Source organism: Rutidosis leptorrhynchoides, chromosome 7 (assembly GCF_046630445.1).
Source record: "Rutidosis leptorrhynchoides isolate AG116_Rl617_1_P2 chromosome 7, CSIRO_AGI_Rlap_v1, whole genome shotgun sequence".
NCBI classification, from domain to species: Eukaryota; Viridiplantae; Streptophyta; class Magnoliopsida; order Asterales; family Asteraceae; genus Rutidosis; species Rutidosis leptorrhynchoides.
Window position 1 is genome coordinate 356,269,939 of NC_092339.1, and position 23,186 is coordinate 356,293,124.

Below are 23,186 nucleotides of genomic sequence, written 5' to 3' on the forward strand. Positions count from 1 at the left end.
TGTATATAAATATATTAACCAATATGCATGAGTAGAGACACAAGTTACGAACACCAAAATATTCTTCTGCAAAAGGAATTCTTGTTTCTGCCAAAACAAGAATTTAATCTCTGTCTTATCCCAAAGTGATATTCGTGTAACCCAGGCTATAAGGGTCGAATAATTACTTTCGGAAAGTGATACCACGATTCAGTGATTTATCCGGCTATCGATTATTTTACCCTACACGAAAGAAATTAATAAAACCTCCAACAACATAAAGGTGGGTGCATTAGTTATTAACAAATTATAAAGTGTTATAAAAGTTAAATTGGATGTTAATTTTATTATTATTATAGATATTGTATAGTAGATTTTTTGAGTATAAATATGTGTGTTATGAGTTTATAAAACACACACTAAATATATTCTCTCATATTCTCTCATATTCTCTCTATATACTTATTAGTAGTCTACAGTCAAGAACTAGGCCACTAAAAGTAGTTATAAGCCTACTGAATTATAACACGTTATCAGCACGAAGTGCTCCGTATAATCAAGGTTTATCTAAGCAAGCACACGTCACTAATCAAGGTAAGAAATTATCTAACTTTTATTAACTTCACTAACATTTATATTTATGTTATTTAAGTTATATATGGTCGGTTATACCGCCTGAATTATATTTCTGTAATCTAACTTTTATTAACTTCACTAACATTTATATTTATGTTATTTAAGTTATATATGGTCGGTTATACCGCCTGAATTATATTTCTGTAATCTAACTTTTATTAACTTCACTAACATTTATATTTATGTTATTTAAGTTATATATGGTCGGTTATACCGCCTGAATTATATTTCTGTAATCTAACTTTCATTAACTTCACTAACATTTATATTTATGTTATTTAAGTTATATATGGTCGGTTATACCGCCTGAATTATATTTTCTGTAATCTAACTCTTATTAACTTCACTAACATTTATATTTATGTTAATAAGACCTCATGATTGTACGCAACACGTCATTTGACAACACGGTACTTTATGTACGCAACACGTCATTTGACAACACGGTACCATGGGTCGAGATTAATTCCGATCAATACGAATACGATGGGGTCTTTATATGTTATCTAACATTTATGATTACTTATGCAATTAATCATTATTTATTTCATGCATACTAATGTTTATTCTTAAAAGTAAATCTTAAAAGTTAAAATAAGAAAAAAATAGTTTGTATTTTTATTAAAAGTAAATCTTAAAAGTTAAAATAACAAAAAATAGTTTGTATTTTTATTAAAAGTAAATCTTAAAAGTTAAAATAAGAAAAAGTAGTTTGTATTTTTATTAAAAGTAAATCTTAAAAGTTAAAATAAGAAAAAGTAATTTGTATTTTTATTAAAAGTAAATCTTAAAAGTTAAAATAAGAAAAGTAGTTTGTATTTTTATTAAAAGTAAATCTTAAAAGTTAAAATAAGAAAAGTAGTTTGTATTTTTATTAAAAGTAAATCTTAAAAGTTAAAATAAGAAAAAGTAGTTTGTATTTTTATTAAAAGCATATCTTAAAAGTTAAAATAAGAAAAAGTAGTTTGTATTTTTATTAAAAGTAAATCTTAAAAGTTAAAATAAGAAAAAAAAAATCTTGTCCTTTATATTACTCATACGCGTTTTGATATAGTGACTTTATTCGTTAACGTCAACTAACGACGTTACAACGGTCATATATACATAACGGTTGTTAACGTCAACTGACGACGTTACAACAACTATATTTTTCAAATATAAAATAAACATCTCCGTTTTCACATTTTCACAAATCAATCTTCATTTTTCAGATTACTACTCTCAAAAAGTTTTTGTAAAAATGATTCACACAAGGATGATTTTTCCTATTGTATTGGTCATATTAACTATCATCATTGTTGCTAATATACCACCGGGTGAACCTATATTCTATCCTGCCCTTGTGGTTTTGTTATTTGTAATCATACCATTATTCTGTTGTTTGCTACTTATGAATTTAAAATGATTCTAATTTCATTTTATTATTTGTCTATGAATAGAAGTTGATTATGATTATGATTTATGTTATTCATCTTTATGATAATAGAAAATGTCGAATTTGAAAAGGCTTAAATTTGCTCATTTAGAACAAGTGGGAACAACTACTTAACATGGGTTATGAATGTAGAAAAACATCTCGAATCAAACGGTATTTTAGAAACCCTGAATGAAAATAACAATTATTCCGAACAAGAGAAAGCAATAGTAAGTATTTTTCTTAGCAAACATATTGACGAGTCCTTAGAATCTACATATTATATGATCGAAAATCCAAGTGTATTATGGAAAATACTCAAAGATAGATACGATATTAATTATCAAAAAAAAAAATAATAATAATAATAATAACAGTGATCCATGAAAGAATAAAATTAAAGATATTAGTAGACGCTCTTATAAGAATTCCGGAGATTCTTATTAATGATCTGGTAACGTGGATCATCAGTCTAGTATTTCTTGAATACATGAACATCTTGTTTAGCTCTACAAATAAGTCCCAAAAGAAAAGAAAACGAGAGTGAATCTGTTGACAAATCTTGATTAAATTAACCCTGAGCTACCTTGAGACTTGAATGGTTTGAATTTTCTAAGATGCCTAGTTTTTTTTTATGTATCACTCATAAATAAATGGTTTTAGACCATAACGCATATATTTTATTAAGTGTTATCTTTTATGTATTTCAGATTATAACTTGTTTGCAGGTAATATAATTTGATTATCTTGCTGAAATATAACTCATTATTTGCTTATCTTATTTGAAGTTTTAGTATGAATCCTGCAGAAATACAACATCAATTAAATGGTAAAGACCTATGTATTGCAGATAGTAGTAACATACACACTATGATCAAATCTAAGAAATATTTCATTGATTTAAATCAAATGAAGGAATTATAAATACTATATCAGCTCTTGCAAACTTGATATAAGAAACGAAAAATGCAAAATTTCATATTACCAAATGGTACGAATTTTTTGGTAAACAATGTCTTGTTTTCTCCCAAATCAAAGAGAAATTTGTTAAGTTTCTCTGATATATATCATAATGGATATGACTATCAGTCAATGATAATCGAAAATGAGAAATATCTATGTAGCACCGAAAAGCGCATAGGATTAAAAGCGCATATGATAAAAAGCGCATATGATGAAAAGCGCAGCGCATATGATTAAAAGCGCATATGATAAAAAGCGCATATGATGAAAAGCGCATCGCATATAATTAAAAGCGCATATAATGAAAAGTGTATATGACGAAAAGCGCAACACATATGATTAAAAGCGCATATGGTGAAAATGATATATGATGAAAAGCACATATGGTGATTAATGAAAATCACATATGGTGATTAATGAAAAGCACATATAGTGATTAATGAAAAGCACATATAGTGATTAACGAAAAACACATATGGTGATTAATGAAAATCACATATGGCGATTAATGAAAAGCACATTGAGAAATAATCACCAATGTTTCTTGAAAGAATTCAAGGGTATATATATGGACTAATTCATCCATCATGTGGACCATTTTTCTATTAGACGCATCTAACGCATGGTCTCATGTTTGTGTGTTATCAAGCCATAATATGGCATTTGCAAAGTTTCTTGCACAAATTATTAAATTAAGAACACATTATTCTGATTACACCATTAAAAGGATGAGACTTGATAATGCTGGTGAGTTAACATCTCAAGCTTTTAATGATTATTATATGTCTACAAGGATTGTTGTTGAACATCCAGTTGCTCATGTGCATACACAAAATTGGTTTAGCTGAATCAATAGATAAACGCTTACAGCTAATAACTAGACAATTAGAAATGAGTACAAAACTCTCAATATTTATATGGAGACATGTAAATTTACATGATGTGACATTAATTCGCATTAAACCAAGTGCAAGTCATAAATATTCTCCATTACCAACTTAATTTTGGTCGATAGCCAAATATTTTCTATCTTAGAACATTTGGTCGTGCGGTTTATGTCCCTATCGCACCACCACAATGCACTAAAATGGGTCCTCAAAGAAGGATGGGAATATATGTTGGATATGAAACATCTTCAATAATAAGATATATTGAACCCATGACGGGTGATGTTTTTACAGCACGTTTTGCTGATCGTCACTTTAATGAAACATTATTCCCTAGATTAGGGGGAGAAATAAAAAATAAAGAAAATGATGTTTCATGGTGTGAACCTCAATTAATGTATCTTGATCCTCGCACAAAAGAATGCGAGACCGAAGTTCAAAAAATAATGCATATGCAAGAACTTGCGAATAAATTGCCTGATGCATTTACATATACAAAAAGAGTGACTAAATCATATATACCAGCAGCAAATGCTCCAGCTCGAATTGAAATTCCAAAAACTGACAATAATGTCATTCTTGAGTCTTTGCCACGCCAGAAACGTGGGAGACCAATTGGTTCCAAAGATAAAAATCCTCGAAAAAGAAAATCAGCTGATAATGAGGTAAAAGAAAGTGTTCAAGAAGAACTACAAATCAATACTCCTTCTGCAGAGGAGATTGATGATGTCAATACGGAATTTTCAACCAATTATGCACATTCAAAAATATTATGGAACCGAAATGAAATGAAAAATCTTGATGAGATATTTTCATATAATGTTGCATATGACATCATGAATGATGATGATGATCCAGAACCAAAATCTGTCATAGAATGTCAAAATAGACATGATTGGGATCATTGGAAAGGAGCAATACGAGCTGAATTTGAATCGCTCAATAAAAGAAAAGTTTTCGGATCTATCATTCTCACACCTAAAGATGTGAAACCTGTGGGATATAGATGGGTTTTTGTGCGAAAAAGAAATGAGAAAAATGAAGTTACAAGGTACAAAACTAGACTTGTAACTCAAGGTTTTCCACAAAGACCAGAAATGAATTATGAGGAAAACTTATCCTTATGTAATGGATACAATTACTTATTAGATACTTAATCAACCTGGTAGTTACTTAAATGCATCTCATGGATGTTGTTACTACTTATCTATATGGATCACTTGATAGTGATATATATGAATATACCTGAAGGGTTTAAGGTATCAGAAACATCTAACGCAAAACCTAAAGAAATGTATTCCATTGAATCACAAAGATTTTTATATGGGTTGATACAATAGTATAACGGATTAAGTGATTACTTGATAAGAAAAGTGTATACATATAAACTTATTTGCACATGTGTTTTAATTATAAAAACAATGACCAGATATATATCGTAGTTATTTATGTCAATGGTCTTAATATCATAGGTACAAAAAAAGAGATCCATGAAGCCATTCAACTTCTAAAGAAAGAATTTGAAATGAAAGATCTCGGAAAAACCAAGTATTGCCTTGGTTTACAAATTGAACATATGCCTAATGGTTTACTTGTACATCAAACAACATATACTGAAAAGATTTTAAAACGTTTTAATATGGACAAGGCAAAACCATTAAGTACTCCTATGGTTGTTAGATCACTTAATGTTGACACTGATCCATTTCTTCCCTGTGAAGATCATGAAGATATCCTAGGACCAGAAGTACCAAATCTTAGTGCAATTGGAGCTCTTATGTATCTTACAAATTGTACAAGATCTGACATTTCTTTTGCAGTTAATTTGTTGGCAAGGTTCAGCTCAGCTCCTACCAAAAGACACTGGAATGGGATCAAACACATATTTCGATACCTTCGAGGAACTACTGATTTAGGATTATTTTATTCTAACGAATCGAAACAAGATTTGGTTGGTTATGCAGATGCAGGTTATTTATCTGATCCACATAAAGCTAAATCTCAAAATGGATATGTATTCCTAAATGGAGGTACCGCAATATCATGGCGTTCTCAAAAACAAACACTTGTTGCAACATCATCAAAACATGCCGAAGTGATTGCATTACATGAAGCTACTCGGGAATATTTTTGGTTGAGATCAATGACACAACTCATTACTAATTCTTGTGGACTAGAACGCGATAAAAGTCCAACAACTATCTATGAAGATAATGTAGCTTGCATAACACAGATGAAAGAAGGGTATATCAAAAGTGACCGAATAAAACACATACCTCCTAGATTCTTCTCATACACTCAAAATCTCATTAAGGACAACCAGATTGAAATGAGATATGTTCAGTCCAGTAAAAACTCTGCTGACCTTTTCACCAAAGCACTTCCAACTGCTATTTTCAGAACACACATTCATAATATTGGCATGAGGCATGTTCAGAAGATGTAACAATTCAGGCGTTGCCTACTTGAGGGGGAGTCAACTCTATGCTGCACTCTTTTTCCCTTAGCTAAAGTTTTATCCCAATGGGTTTTCTTTAGCAAGGTTTTTAACGAGTCAGTACTAGTTATTCTCTAATAAAATTGTCATCCAAGGGGGAGTGTTATAAAAGTTAAATTGGATGTTAATTTTATTATTATTATAGATATTGTATAGTAGATTTTTTGAGTATAAATATGTGTGTTATGAGTTTATAAAACACACACTAAATATATTCTCTCATATTCTCTCATATTCTCTCTATATACTTTAGTCTACAGTCAAGAACTAGGCCACTAAAAGTAGTTATAAGCCTACTGAATTATAACATAAAGCAATATAATTATAATCATCATCACAGTATAACTATATTCTACGAAATCTAACAATACAATGTACATATATTTAAATAAACAAAACAGAATTTCTACGAAATCTAACAATACATTGTACATATTAATTTATTTAAATTTTTATTAATTTAATTTAATAATGATATAATAATAATATAGAGTAATAAATAAGATAACATAAAATGGAGTGCAATAACCGACCCAATCACATTGGCAAATTGTCGCACATCGAAACTTCGTTTATCTGTTGGCTACCTAGTCAAACCCGTGTACCCACCACCCCTTGTTTACTTTTTCCATCATAATCATACATATATAAAAACACCACCTCAATTAACACATCCGATTAACAAAAAAATATAAAACTGGCAACAATATGTGTCGTGGATTTCAGCAGACAGAGAGAGATCGTCTCTTAAAAATAAAAGCTTTTTATCTCTTGATATCCATTTCCAAGACCCGAAAACACTTGCTGCCCGATTCACTTACTCTACATTACCTTCCACGTATTAACGGCAGCCCATTAGAGATTAACGGGTGGTTATCCGACCCGATTCTCCGGGGTTCATGACCCTTTACCGCGTTGTGTCGAATGAGCGTGACGGGTCGGTTATGTATGGGTGTAGGGAGAAAGTGAGAGTGAGTGAAGGTGTAAGGTTTGAAGTGTATTTAAGAGAAGAAAAGGTGGTAAAAGGTAGTTTTAGGAAAGGTGAGGGGGGTGAATGGAAAATTGAATGCAAGTGTGGATTAGAAGGTAAGATGGTGGTTAAGGTTAATGACGTGGAGGTTAGTTTGGCGGTGGAGGGTGATGTGGATGATGACGTGGATGTAATGAAACAGAAGGTTGTGATGGTGGTGAAAAAAGGGAGGTGTTTTGAGGGGTTGGAAGAAATAGTTGAGGAAATTAGTGAAGGGGATGAGTGTGGTGGTTGTTATTGCGATTGTGTTTGTGGTGGAGATGCTGACGTGGAGGATGAGGATGACGGTGGTGATGACGTGGAGAATGAGGTGGAAAGGGTGGCGTGGGCAGTGGATGTAGGAATATGGGTGATGTGTTTAGGTGTTGGTGTTGGATACTTGGTTTCAAAAGCTTCATCAAAGAGTTTAAGGAGGAGACTATTGTAACATTATGAACTTTTTTGTTATTTAACCCTTACAAAAATTGTATATATGGAAAAGCATTTGTAGTAATACAAATTGTGATGTTCACAAGTTTTGATTATAGCAAGAGAGATGGTATTTTTGTTAAATTTGCTAATAAACTATATAAAGTATATATGCTGTTAATTGTTATTTTTTGGAGAAATAATGATTCGATTCAAAATTGATTAAGTGCTTGGATGAATGTTATAGAGAGTCTTAAATAATACAAAGTGATGTATGAGGAGAGTCTTAAATAATGTGGATGTATAAGAATTTGGAAAACAAGAGTTGAAGATTTGTAATACTCTCTTTTGGAAGGACATATGGATTGGTGAGTCTCCGACTCTCCCCCTAGCCAGTCGTTTTGAAACTCTTTAGATTAGAAAGAAATGAAGACTGTAAAATTTCTGATAGATTAATAAAGGATGTATGGCAATGGAATTGAGTTCGACTGTTCGACCATTGCGAAGCAGTCTACATAGTTCGAATATTGAGCAACTTCAGTAGCTTATTGGAGATGTCCATCTTCATGACTTTCCAGATTCATGGTACTGCTTGATTTGAAACGAATCAGATTATAAGGTTAAAGAAGTTAGGAAGATAATTGATAATGTTATTCTTCCATCGTTAGTCCCGTCTATCATTTGGTGCACTTGGGTCGAAGGTAAATACATTTATTTAATGTAGGCCTACAGATAGCATCAACTCGTTGAGAAAAGTAAGTAAAATATTCTGGCATATTATCACTTTGGAAAGTAGTTATACCTTGCACTATCTGGAGAAATAATTGCATTCGCATACGAAAACGGCGTTTAAATTTTCTTTGTGGATATTTTGGCGTCTCACAAAAATAATCATCTCATAAACGTTGTGCAGCAACCTCCCGTTCCCTAGGAATGTAACCTCTAACTCTCGGAATAGATGGTGCCGATTCGACTTCGGAATCATCATCTTCTATTTCTTGAATTAATTGAACAATCCGCAAATCTTCATAGTCGGAATTAGAACCCTGTAACCTCGAACCCATTTATAAACTAGTAAACTTTTGTAAAAAAAAAAAAAAAATGGAAAGAAAAAGAGTAAGAATGAAATGTGTGAAAAATGATAGAATTGTTGGGTTTAAATAGGAGTAAAATGGAGTAAAAAAGATTTTTTTTTTTTGTAAAAAAAAATAATACAAAAAACGGGTATATATCCGTTGGGTAACGAATATATTACCCCAACCAATCACATGCTGCCACATAACCCTTTGAAGCCCCTTTTTTTCAGTCAAAAAAGGAACTGACGCCCCATAGCGTCAAAATCTGACGCCGCGATAAAGGCGTCAGGGGCGTCAGATGGAGCCAACTCGTCTGACGCGACCAGATCTGACGTCGCGTTAGTTTCAGTCTAAATGAAGATGATTGAAGATTGTCATTATTTCATAAATTCATCCCCTTTCGTTTTATCTATTGATATTGATGTCCTATAAGTTGCAATTTCGGTTTTTATTAATTTCTTTATGGCTAATTGTTCGATGGAATATATTAAACTTGAACTTTACGTCGAATATTAAGTAAGCCTCCCCTATCTTTAAATTCTGACTTCGCCCCTGTCGGGTAGATTACCTTCTTGTTTGAATTTATCTATAAAAGGTTTGTAGATTCCATCTACAACTTGTTCGATTTGCTCTAATGGGATAGAGTCGTGTGATCACACTTTGTTTGTTTGTGATACGACTCATCAAGTGTGGATCAGAATACGTTTATGGGTCTATGAAGATGTTCCGGATTTTCTTTCTTGGAATAATTGGATTACATGGCTTGAAGATTGGAATCGTACGCATGATGCTAAGGAGAAGATGTATGTGATTATGGTGGCATATATGTGGACGATGTGAAGATACAGGAATTCAGTCGCTTATGGTAGCTGCCGGTTGAAGAAAAGTGACTTATTTGACTCTATATGTAATTTTGTCTTTTGTTGAATTAGATATAGAGAAAAAATTTAACGTTAGTAGAAATTCCTGGCTTTTAAAGCCATTGAAATTCCTTGACTTATTTGACTATATATGTGATTATTCCTTAACAAATGGAGTATTAATTATCATAAAAAATTCAAATTAATTATTTTCAAGTACTTGGTCAAAGTCATGTCATAAGTTCTATCATGATCAATTATCAAAGTGTTCATGAAAGATCATATGAATGTTCAAGGATGATTATAATTGGTGGTCAGTCATCTCTTTCGATCTAATGATAAAAGAAACCACCGTAAGCCAGACGAAAATACCAAGGGGCACCAGCCTCCAATGAATTTATAATTATTAATGCAAAAAGTTTGGATGTGGATTTATAGTTTTTAATGAAAAGATTTTGAATTTTTGAATTTCGCTATCGGTGTTTTTTTTCTTACTTAAAAATCTCTATATTTTGTCCTTGATGTCTCCATATTTTTTTTTTCTCAAAAGCTCCATATTCTGACAAAAAAAAAAAAAAATCACTACGTTTTTAAAATTTTTTTCACCTGCGATTAATTTTTTTTTTCCTAATACTGACACTGAAAGTAAAGTCCCTGAAACACTGAAACAACTCCAACCACATTCCACTCAAGTGAGAATTTTCTTAAGCGGTAAATTTTGACTTGATCAATTTCATTTTTTTTCTCTATTATTCTTTCAACTCAAGAATAAATATACTTTACATTTTTTAAACTCGAGAATACGTATAAGTTACATTCTAATGCTATCATAACTTTTTCATCCCTTTTTCTGGCAAATAATAAATCGAGAACGCAACGATAAATATAACAACCCTCATATTTTCATACATGAATTGACTAATTTGACTATAGGGTTGTTATCCATACGTAATATATAATTAAATTCGACGTTGATCAAATATTTATTTTTAGTCGACATGTTCTGTTAACTAAAGTTTACACTAATTATATAAAATAACTTTAGTTAATATTAATGCGTATTATATTTAAAACTATATGTAACATAATTATTAATTAAATGATAAGTTATTTTAATCATTATATATATTTTTAGCTTATAAAAAAAATAAAAATAAAAAGAAATAAGATTTTTTTATAAATTAAATAATGAGCCCATGAATTTTGACTAAATATTTTCAAAAACAAAAACTTATTAAAAATATTTTTAACATGTTTTTATTATTTTGTCAAAATTGGCACCTTTATTTTATTATTTTTTTTCTTTTTACCAACCATTTTTTACCTATAAATACATGGCTCCTCATTCATTTTTTCTTGCCAAACACAAAAACTTAAGTTATTCTCTCAAAACCTTGAAGAAAATTTGAGGTATTTTCTATTTTTATTAATTTTTTTCAATATTGTCATTTATATTTATATTTATTGTATATTCTTTGTAAAATTCGAAATTAATTATGTTTATATGTTATAATTAGTATTATAAGTGTTATGATGTATAAAAATAATTTTGATAATTTATGGAATATTATTTATAATTAAATACGAATTATGTAGTGTTTAAACGTAAAAACAATGTAAAATTCGTAATAAATACTTTTAACCAAAAATAAAATATATATAATTTTTTTCTGAGTTTTTAAAACTTATATAGATCTGAAAAAATTATAAAAATAATTACTTGGGTCGAATTGGTATTTATTATATAATTAAACTCTATTATTATGTAATTCGAAGGTAAATTAAGAATAAATATAAAATAATAAAAAAATATTTTTTAAAATTTTTTTTTTACAGGTTATTAGACTGATAGAAACTTATAAAAATTATAAAAATAATTATTTAGGTTTATTTAGTAATTATGTAGAATTAAAATTATTTTGTGAATACATTAAGGGTAAAAACAAAAATAAATACAAAAATATAATAAAAATGTTTTCTTAAATTTTTCTACTAATCTATATGATTAACTAAGACTATAAAAATTATATATGTAATTTTTAGATATTTAATTTATTATTTAGACATTTTTGAATAATGTTCGATTAATAAAACACTATTATTTTTGAAGTAATTTAGGTATTTATTTAAAGGTAATTATATTTAATATATATAAGACATACTAAGGTATAATAACTAAATATTAAATAAAACTTAGGTTATATTATCACATATATAATTATTAAGTACATTAATAATTCGTTGTGTGTATACACCTAAAGTGAAGGTTAATCAAAGATAATGTATAATTCATGTGAACTTCATCGCTACTCACGGTCGTAAGTGAATGATGTCTAGGTTGCCATTTATGGGTAAGCTTGTGGATCTCGAATGCCATGACTTAGATTCTGGTCAAGAATCCTGGGCCCCCGCTTACATCTGGTCATTCCTGACTTATTTGATAGCAACGAAGTTTGAGTAAAGTTATACAACGTCTTGCTAAAGATTAACCCGAACTTTCTAAAATTGGAAAATTACTATAAGTGGAAACTTTCTATAAATAGTAACCTTTCGAAAATGGAAATTCTTTAGTGAACCATTACTATCAATATAGTACTATATACTATTGTCTGTTAGGCAATGTCTGATCATACGTTCTATCTCTAGGTTGAGATCTCGGTCACGTCCTTCCGTTCAATTCTTTCGTGTGCTACTAAGGTGAACTTCATAGCCCCACTTTTTACTATTTCATAACTGTTTTACAACTTTGGGGGTGAGACACATGCTTGATTTTAAACTGTTTTACGCTTAGACACAAGTACTCAACTGTTAACTATGCTGTCTTGCTTTGATTTATGCTAAATCCCTACCGTAATATCGTTAATTGCTACGTATAAATGCAAACTTAATTATTGTGAGTAGGCCTATTGAGAGTAACGTCTCTAACCATTCGACCGTTGGTCTTTGGTTACATAATAATGATTCCACGACACTGACAGTACAAGGTGTCATAGGGTAAATTGTTTAGTAGCGATATTACAAACTGCAGCAACACTTTTAGATTGATATTTCTATATCAATCAACTTTAAACTAAATCTTGTGGTCTAAAACTTTGGATATTATTTATAAACCTATGAATTTCACTCAACCTTTTTGGCTGACACTTTAAGCGTGTTTTGTCTCAGGTGATGATTGAGCTAGCTGCTACTTGCTACTAGATGATTGATGTATGCTTTGCTGCTTGCATGGAGTCCATCATTCATATTTATCATTTTGTTTAAGACATTTTTCATTTACTGTACTCTTATGATGTAAAACTTTGAATAATGCTTCCGCTGTTTATTTAATAAATAAAACGTTTCATTTAGAGTCGTTCTCGCTTATACAACTGTGTTATGATATGATTGGTCACAATTACCCCTGGTCCATTTTGGGGGTGTGACAATAAAAATATAAATATGATACTGAATTACATTTAGTAATTGTGTTAAGGGTGTGTTTGGTAGCGCAGCTTATTGGAGCTTATGGAAGTTTAAGCTTATTTTTTCATAATCTTAAGCTAGTAGCATGGTTTGGATGACATAATTTTCAGAACTTATGAAAAAAATAAGCTCTGAAAAAAGAAGTTAGTTGAACTAGGTTATAAAAATAAGCTCATAACCTTCTTAGTTTATGAAGTTAGAAAAAATTACATATCTGACCCTTATATAATGATTTATAATTTATTTTGTTGTCTATTTAATCAATTTATAATACTAACTCTAGCTCCAGCTATTTTTTATCAAACACTTGTTAAAAAATAAGCTTCAAATTTTAGCTTTAGAAATAAACTCCAGCTCTAGCTCCATTGAGTAACCAAAGACACCCTAATCATGGTATGGAAATGAGCAATTAAATCTAATTTTTACATCAGTCTTGATTAACCCAAGATTCTTAGGTCCCATTTTGCTCACGAAATTTAATGGGATTTTGACGGAATTGGAATTAAACTTAAACACGACGCCTGTCTAAATTCAATTTCAAGTCCGTCGAAATTTTATTGGATTCCGTGAGTCAAAATACCATACATTCACAAAGTGAGTAAAATAATAGAGGGGTTGACGTGAAACCCCTGGTAACGGAAACTGATTGTCCCTCACATTTTGTAGTCAAATCCAAAATCTCATCTTCATCGCCAACTTATTAATAAACTTTATTATTCACCCTCACTTCAACCTTTTTTAACACTTCATTATTATATTAATTATTATTATTATTTTTATTTATTTAATTAATTATTTATAAACTATTATTGCTGTTAATAATAATAGTCCATGCCCTCGTCAACTTGTTTCCAGATCACTGTTCAACTGTGTGTGTGTGTTTTTTTCCGATGGGTGGTGGTCAGAAAAGCTTCACCACTAATCCAAACGATTACAATCTTCTAGAAGAAGTTGGTTACGGTGCAAGTGCCACCGTTTATAGAGCCGTCTATCTCCCGTCTAACGACGTCGTCGCCGTTAAATGCTTGGATCTCGAACGCATCAACAGCAGTCTCGTAAATTTTCTAATTTTAACTCCTTTTTTGATTGTTGTTTCTTGCATTAATTCAGCTAAATAACTAACAACTTGAAAAGTTTTTTTTTTAATCTAATTATTGAAAAGTGTTGGAATTGACCTTGATCTTGAGGTCAAACTGTTGAAGTTTGCAACTTTTGATGTTTTAATCTGTATATATTGTGGTCCTTTATTGTTGTGTTAACTATATATTGATTTGCCCTTTGATGAAGTTACTTAAATGTAGAAGCATTAGCCATTAGTTGTTTATAAATTAGGGTTAAATAGAACAATGACTTGCAGTTGAAATTAGTTTTGCTATTTATGTGAGTTCCCATTAACTTAGGGTGCGTTTGTTTACCTCTTAATCAACATTCAACGCGTTTGTTTCTAACCTCCGAATGACAAATGATGCTAAATGGTTCAACATTTCAGTGCTGAACCATTCAGAGTTGGAATGCTCTCTTAAACATTAAGCACCTAAATTATATGTAATATTGTCTTTAAAGTATATCAAGAACACTTGTCAAATAACTATATTTAGTTTTTATTCATGTCAAAGTTTTATAAGGTAATTTTACATTATTTACATTACTCGTTTAAAATGATTTTCAAACATGTTATAGTCATTAAGAAGCAACTCCATTAAGAACCTTTGAATCATTGAGTTTATGAACCATTCAGCGCTTAATCATCCAGTTTTATCAAACACACCCTTAATGTAGTTTGTGCTGCGAATATCAAACAACTTAGTATAGTAGGTATGCTACTATGTTCTAGTGGGTGATTAGATGCAGTAGTAAGTATGCACTGTGATTACTCGGTTAAACGGTTATATCTAAAAAGCATAAGATTAACAAACTTGGCTTTTTTGGGCTAAATGGGACACTAGTCCACTTTCATTGAATAACAACCAGCTATAAAGGGTGTCACCTGAAGTATCTCTATTAGAGTTTATAAATGGACATAATAAGTAATGATTATGCCTTTATTATAATGCTTTCCTCTATGTAAATGAAAAAAATTAGCATTATGTAAATCTTTATTTTGATGTTCGGTGGATGCGTTAAATTCTGCAAACCATATTTTACACAGTCCGAGTTTACTTGCAGGAGACTTATCATGTTTTCCCGATGATTCATCTAAGAGAACTAGAAAACATGTTTGAATTTGTGTTTTTGGGAGACGTTTTCTAAGAAAACAAAAATCCTTTTTTTCTCTATTATAACTAGAAATCTGAAAACGATGGTTTATGGCATGCCTTACATTTGAACACGCTTTCTAAATCGGCATTGGTTTTCTAGAGAAAGAAAACACTGCCGATTATTCATTGAAACAGAAATGGAGAAATTTATCTGTAACTAAACACACCAATATTATATTATTACCATTTATAATAGTATTACCATACATGTTTGCTAAATAGAATCAGCAACTAATGTAATTCTAAAATTTCGTAAAAAAAAACTTATGTAAGGAGTGACGGTTACAGGATGATATTCGAAGGGAGGCTCAAACAATGAGTTTAATAGATCACCGAAACGTGATACGTGCATTTTGTTCGTTCGTTGTCAACCAAAACCTTTGGGTGGTTATGCCATTCATGGCTGAGGGTTCATGTCTACATCTCATGAAAACCGCATATCCCGATGGGTTCGAAGAATCAGCTATCGCTTCGATTCTTAAAGAAACTCTAAAAGCGTTGGAGTATTTACATCGACACGGACACATCCACCGTGATGTTAAGGTCATTATCTTCTTGATACTTTATTTACTTTAACATTCTTTAGTGTATGTTGTTTGTAGTGTTGTAAACAGCGGCCGTCTCGGTCATCTAGTTGGCTGACTAATCAGTTTGTTGACTAGCCCGGCCTGTTTCGTCCAAAAACGTCTAATTAGATCATTTTTAACCCTCACTTTGATGTCAAAGGCAAATGTGGTGATGTGGCAATGTCAAGAAGTGAAGTTTTTTAATGTAGAGTGTTAAATTTGAGTGGTAAATTTGTGATGGGTGATGTGGTAAAATATTATTGGAAGTTGGGTATAGAATATATAATTTAATAATATATAAAAATTAATGGAGAAATCTGATTGGTCCAAAAAATTTTGACGCCTACCTTTTTTCCGTCAGATTTTTGACTGACGCCTCGAAAGTGTCACGGGTGACGCCCCGTTACGGGCGTCAGGGGCTTGCCAAGTGAGATGCCACCTAGATTTTTGGGGCGTGAGAGGTGGTGGGTGCTGCCTCATTATATATTGTCTTAGTTGGTCAAGTCTAAAAATTTAGCTCAAAGTTAGTCAGAACGACGTCTTGAGTCGGTCAAAGTCGGTGAAAGTCAAGGTTTGGTGACTTTTCCAACCTTGGTTGTTTGTTTCCTCAAAAAGTTATTTTTTTTCAGGCTGGAAATATACTTCTTGATACAAACGGAGTTATAAAGCTTGGCGACTTCGGTGTGTCAGCTTGTATGTTCGATAGAGGTGATAGACAACATTCCCGAAATACATTTGTAGGAACTCCTTGCTGGTTAGTAGATGTCTATTTTATAGTAATTATTATTATTTTTTATTTATCTTTTTGTTTGTGACTTTGGTTTTGTTACTAATTATAGGATGGCGCCAGAGGTCTTGCAGCCAGGAAGTGGATACGATTTTAAGTGAGTACGATGATCTCTCTAATGAAAATACTATGAAATATGCATTTTTTTCCCTTCATATTTCATAAATAAAATTACAGATTAGTAGTAAAAAATTCATTATCTTTTTTAATAGGGCTGATATTTGGTCTTTTGGAATCACTGCACTGGAGTTGGCGCACGGTCATGCTCCTTTCTCAAAGTACCCTCCAATGAAGGTTTGAATTATATTATATTATATGATAAAATAAATATAAAAATGATATAATATAATTATAGTAGTTAAAATTTTTGAAGTATATATATATTTTTTACTTTTATATTCATACTTTGTCTTTTTTGTGTCACAGGTCCTGTTGATGACGATACAAAATGCACCCCCTGGACTTGATTACGATCGGGATAAACGGTTTTCTAAGGTATCAAATTCGTCTTATTTATATTGTTGTTTGTATCTTTTTACGTTGATAACTAAGGAATTACAGCTATTTTATTAATTAACAGTCTTTTAAAGAATTGGTTGCAATGTGCTTGGTGAAAGATCAAACAAAAAGGCCCACCGCTGAAAAGTTGTTAAAACATTCGTTTTTCAAACACGCTAAACCACCAGACATTTCTGTGAAGAAACTCTTTACGGACTTGCCGCCACTTTGGCATCGCGTAAAAGCCCTCCAGGTATTCTCTGTACTAGTTTATTTATTTATTTTTATTAAAGAAAAAATATTATTTCACCGGCCTCTATAGCACTTATTTGATATGTATTTTAAAATTTATGTTTTGCAGATCAAAGATGCTGCCCAACTAGCTCTGAAGAAAATGCCTTCAGCTGAACAAGAAGCCATATCAATGGTTAGAGCAACTTTATTGTAGCAGCCGTTAACTATTTTTAACCAATTAACAAACTAATTGAGCTCGAATTCAAGCTTGATGATGTATGAGCTAAAATAAAGCTCAAATAAAAGCAATTCTTCTATTAATTTCACGAACCAAGCTTATAAAAGAAATATTTGGCTTGGCTTGTAAAAACCTTAAGCACACTTGAGTTCGTAAACAAGGAAGTTGAACTTGAAAAATTAGTTCATTTTGAAAAAATCAAATAACCAAACAAGCATTGAGCTTGAGCTTGAACCCAATTATTAATATCTCTTTGAGCTCGAACCCAAATTATTAATTCTAACTGTTTTATGATGATACGCAGAGCGAGTATCAACGAGGTGTCAGCGCCTGGAACTTTGACGTTCAGGATTTAAAATTCAAAGCATCCCTGGTTATACATCTCGTTTCTTTTTTTAAAAACTTATGCTTTTTTGGTGTATATATAATTATGACACTTTGACATTTTTATTGACCGCAGATGCAAGATGATGACGAAATTCAAGATATTAGGAAAGACAATGTAAATTCAACTTCATGTGTCAATAATGTAAGGGTTTTTATTTATTTATTTATTTATTATTTTTTTAAAATGCCGTTCTACATCCAGATATCGACGCTAAATTTTTAACATGTATTCATGCTACACATTTAATATGTAAATGAGATATTGTTTTCTGCTGCAGGATGATTCCAATTCGAAAGCTACTACTGGCGAACTATGTTCCACAAGCGAAATTGTTAATAGGTCAGTGGATAATTAGTTATTTCAAGATTCTTCTTCAGTTAATGTTTTGATATGATTTTATTTATTTATTTATTTATTTTTTTTTGATTTTGCAAATTTGCAATTTGTAATTTTCACAAAATTCTTCAGCTATGTAATAGACCCGTCTGAAAGTGCGAGCGAGAAGCAAGATACTCCAGAAAATAATCAGCCAGAAGACAATAAAGCTAACACCGGTTTAGAAACAAACAGAACAAAGACGGAGCAACTACCGTCAACCTCAGATAAAGAGACTAAAATTAGAATTGTAACAGCAAGAAATCGCCAAACGCAAAGTGGGCCCCTTGTGGTATTGAATAATTCAAAGTCGGAAAGAATCCGTAACGTAGAAAGGTTTCACCTTTTATTAGTTTATTCCTTGTTACCCAAAGTGGGCCCCTTGTGTATGTTTTACTTTAATCTTGTGCTAATTACTTTACATCTCATCAGGTACGAAAATGAAAGCGCGCAAGTAGTTGATAAAGTTCATAAACAAGTAAGACGAGCTCCCAGTTTTAGCGGTCCGTTAAACCTTCCAAATCGAGCTTCCGGAAACAGTTTGTCAGCTCCCATAAAGCCAACTGGAGGTATCATTTCATTCAGTTTGACCTTTCACTAAATGTTAGCAACACACATATTTTTTGATACATGCAACAACAGGATTTCGAGATTCATTGGATGATAAATCGAAAGCAAATTTGGTACAAATAAAAGGACGATTCTCTGTCACATCTGAAGACCTTGATCTTGTAAAGGTATGCTGCAATTTCAAACTTTGGAATTACTCTGGAAGTACTCGGTCAAACTCGGCCAAAGCTCGGAATTACTCTGAAAATTGGTCAAAACTCGGTCAAACTCGGGATTACTCGAAAATCGGTCAAAGTCAAACTTGGCCAATATCCGAGTACTCCCAAGTTGCCAAGTACTCCCCAAAACGTAACGACCAAGTACTCCCAAATAGCGTATTTTTCAACCTTGTTATTACTTTACGGTTCTAACTCAAATATTTGCTTCAGGATATTCCATTATATACAATTCCCAGACGGTCACCACAGGTACGAAAAATAATTCCAAACCTGCAATAATAAGTAATTCGAAAATGATGATTTTTTCTTTAATGTTTTGTCGTGTAATTAGGAGTCGCTGAGGAAATCCGCAAGTGTCGGGGACTGGATATTTGATTCTAATAAAATGGTTTGTAACCGTTACTCAAATTTCGTCTTCTACATATTCACACATTCTGTGATACTGACCCGTTTCTCGGTTGTTTCGCAGCCTATGCCTAGAGAGATTAATACTAGTTCTGTACATAGCAATTTACCTGTATCGATGCTTATGCCCCACCTTCAAAACCTCTTTCAACAGACGTCGCTTCAACAGGTAAACTGAAGCTACTTAAAATACTAAGACAAAATTACGCTGATAGTCCCTGTGGTTTACCCATATTTTGCGCGCATAGTCCATGAACTTCTTTTTGCATTGGTAGACCTTTAAATTGTAGTAATTATTTGTGTGGATCATCCCTCGTCAAAAAATCGCTAATATCTTGTCACATGACTAGACTTAACGGGGAAATTTAACGATTTTTTAACGAAGGGACGATCCATGCAAGAAATTAAAGAACTACCAATGCAAAAAAAGTTCATGGATTACGCGTGCAAAATTGTGTAAACCGCAGGGATTATCCGCGTAATTTTGTCAAATACTAATATCAACTTAAGTAATGATGCTCTTGCGAATTAAACTTCGTTTTATTTACTCAGGATCTTATCCTGGATTTGTTAAATAGCTTTCAACAAAATGAGGTAGCAGAGGGTGAGTTTTGTAATCTTTGTTAGCTGTTATTCTTTGTGTGAATAATTTTTAAATTTACGGTTTCTTATTTTATTTCAGCGTCTCAAAATGGAAAGTTACCCCCATTGCCTCGCAGCTCAGAGAACAATGGCTCTGTATGTACATGTGTTACCTCTGCATAATAAGTTTTATTTATTTTTTTCTAGCTATTTGTGTTTTATTGTAACGTTATTATTATATATTATATATTATATTATATAATATATTATATAGTAAAAGTATTGCCATTTTTCAGGTTGAAGTTTCTGATAGAGAACGTGTGCTGCTTACCAAGGTTTCTGAGCTACAATCCAGGTTACTGATATTAATATTTTTGGATAAATCTTTTTTTTTTTTTTTTTTTAATTTATTGTACTTCATCTGATTTGCCTTTGTATTTATATTATTTGTTTTTAATATGCAGGTTAACAAGCTTGACTGAGGAATTAACCACCGAAAAGTTAAAATACGTACAGGTGAATTGGCACAGCTCTCATATTTTACCTCTTAAATACAAAATACTCTGCATAAAGCATGGGTCAAATGTTATATAACTATATTTGTAGTTTCGTACATCAAGTTATTTTATATTTATGTCTATCTCTATTCTCTATTCTAAATCATAAAAGCATTTAATCAAACTACAAATGAAAAATGATTAATTAACACAGCATTATATATGTAGTAGGTTTCATGACTTTAGGTATTGTTTTTGTTGATGATGTTGTTTTTAATTAAGCGTAAACATTAAAGTGTTATGAGCATGACTAGATCAAAGAGTATTAACTAATTATAGTTAAACTCGTGTTTCTAGTTACAACAGCAAGTTGATGCTATTGCCAGCCGGGACGATGGGCAGAAGGGTGAAGCTGATGCTTGATATCCTCTCGTTAATAAGAGTGTGATGTAATGCTCTGTATATTCTGGTAAGTTAATTGATTTAATCCGATTATTTTTTTTCTTACCTAATTAACCTAACTAATAACTATATGGTTCCCGTTTTGCACGAATTACAATTGCAGCGGTGCTCGCAATCAAAAAGTTGGATGTTGATCCTCAATTGTGTAATAACTTTTTGTTAATGTAACAATCGGGTCGTGAGGAAACCATTTTTTGATTCGTTTTCTATACGAAGAGAAAGACGAGTTGGTATGCAGTTTGATGTATAGCAGCAGGTAGCGCGATTGCTTTATTCTTTGGGCTGAATCCCTTGAAAAGCTCATATTATACTACAGGCTCTTAAAGGCTAGTATAAATATAAATATAAATATTTTGTAATGTATGATCAGTGTTGTAGCGCACAACTATAATTGTCAACAAATGATAAGTTCTTTTTGTAAGATTCTTTTATATATTTTTTTTTGAGATTTATGTAACTGTTAAAATAGCAGAAATGTGAATGATAAACAGAACTAATAGATGTATTATGATTTTATTTTTTGGTTTTATGGGAGCATCCCAACTTTGTGAGTGCATGCATGTATAATGTATGACAATAACTAATTTCTGACATGTAACAATATGATTATGACTAAAAAAAATCCGATTTAAAAAATTATTATATCATATTATATCCATAATTTATAATATATAAATACATGGAGTTCATCCCTTTTTTTTATATCTTAGTTTCGTAAACGAGCACATTGGCTCTCCAGGGTAAATTTCCGATAACCAAGTCCCCGAGCGCGAGATCTGGTACCGGGTGAATTGTGCATTATGCGAACCCTCTAGTCACACTTCTTTTCTGAATAATTTGGCATAATCAGTAATTGAACTTGGATGATGTGTTTTATTGGGGAAGCCATTTTATTAGCATGAAAAATAAACTTTTTATTTTTTCAAATCATCCCCAAAGTTGTAGAATTTCCATCTAAAAATCTTACCATCATGCTTTTCTTGTTTTGTACTGTCTATATATCCCTCTTTCACACCAACTTCGTTTCCCTTCCTCCCTTGTACCAATAGATTTCATACTCCTTAACACTCTTTAAAAACCACAGAAAGGTTCTTGCTTCTCTCACAATCTCTACTTGCAGCACGAATTGTTTACGATCGAATTAAATGAAGGGAAAAATTTACAATATAAATCAGTATTGAAAAATCAATCCAACGTTTGTTATTATTTACTAATGACATCAATCCAACGTTTGTTATTATTTACTAATGACTAATCACCAACAACCAACTGTTTAATAATGTCCGATTTGTGATGGTGACATTGAGACGGTGGAATATATACTTTTTTCTTGTCAAATGGCCAAAGACATATGGGCGAAAGTCCTTAAATGGTGGGGGTATAATTCGGCTTTATTCGGGTATGAGGATATTTTTAATGGTACCTTCGGCTACGTAGCACATGATCACAAAAGGAACCAATGGCAAGCGGTTTGTTGGGTGGTTTGTTACATTATATGGAAGAATCGAAATGCAAAGGTGTTCAAGAATAAGCTCGAGACGGTCCCATCTTTATTTAGCGAGGTTCAAGTTCTTTCATACGATTGGATTTCACGACGTTGCAAGGGTCATATTATGGATTGGCTTCAATGGTTCTCACAACCTTAGTTTCTCTCTTTTGTTAGTTGCAATCTTTGCAATTAGCTTAGGGCGGTGTAATTTGTTTTCTCTATTTCTTTCGTGATGTATTGTGTTGTTAAGATTGCTCAGTCAACCATGTACTATTCGTGATTGTTTAATATAAGTTCTTCTTGCTTTTCAAAAAAAAAAAAATTGTTGATGGAAATTGGGTGTTGGGTTGTAATGGTGTATCCTATTGTATACACGCATAAAAGGCATAATAGTTGCATAAAAGTAG

At 31.6% G+C, this 23,186-nt stretch overlaps 2 protein-coding genes across 2 annotated transcripts; both read left to right on the forward strand.

Annotated features, from left to right (window-relative positions):
• The first annotated feature begins 7,076 nt into the window (after positions 1-7,076).
• LOC139858788 (uncharacterized) lies at positions 7,077-7,964 on the forward strand. Its single transcript, XM_071847626.1, has one exon. It carries the CDS (start codon positions 7,276-7,278, stop codon positions 7,831-7,833), a length of 558 nt encoding a protein of 185 aa, XP_071703727.1. The 5' UTR covers positions 7,077-7,275; the 3' UTR covers positions 7,834-7,964.
• A 6,036-nt stretch (positions 7,965-14,000) lies between these two features.
• On the forward strand, positions 14,001-21,812 carry LOC139858532 (uncharacterized). Its single transcript, XM_071847371.1, has 23 exons — positions 14,001-14,267; positions 15,759-16,013; positions 16,666-16,790; positions 16,876-16,920; positions 17,036-17,117; positions 17,250-17,318; positions 17,404-17,574; positions 17,683-17,748; positions 18,098-18,166; positions 18,254-18,322; positions 18,459-18,520; positions 18,650-18,892; positions 18,989-19,125; positions 19,199-19,293; positions 19,555-19,593; positions 19,676-19,732; positions 19,814-19,918; positions 20,302-20,353; positions 20,432-20,487; positions 20,628-20,686; positions 20,796-20,847; positions 21,186-21,297; positions 21,394-21,812. The coding sequence occupies exons 1-22, from the start codon at positions 14,103-14,105 to the stop codon at positions 21,249-21,251; spliced, it is 2,139 nt and encodes a 712-aa protein (XP_071703472.1). The 5' UTR covers positions 14,001-14,102; the 3' UTR covers positions 21,252-21,297; positions 21,394-21,812.
• Positions 21,813-23,186: the final 1,374 nt, after the last annotated feature.

Coding starts and splice junctions, on each gene's coding strand:
- LOC139858788 (XM_071847626.1), top strand. CDS start 7,276: ATGACCCTTTACCGCGTTGTGTCGAATGAGCGTGACGGGTCGGTTATG.
- LOC139858532 (XM_071847371.1), top strand. CDS start 14,103: ATGGGTGGTGGTCAGAAAAGCTTCACCACTAATCCAAACGATTACAAT. Junction 17,749..18,097: donor AACAAGAAGCCATATCAATG/GTTAGAGCAACT, acceptor GATGATACGCAG/AGCGAGTATCAACGAGGTGT. Junction 19,733..19,813: donor TATTTGATTCTAATAAAATG/GTTTGTAACCGT, acceptor GTTGTTTCGCAG/CCTATGCCTAGAGAGATTAA.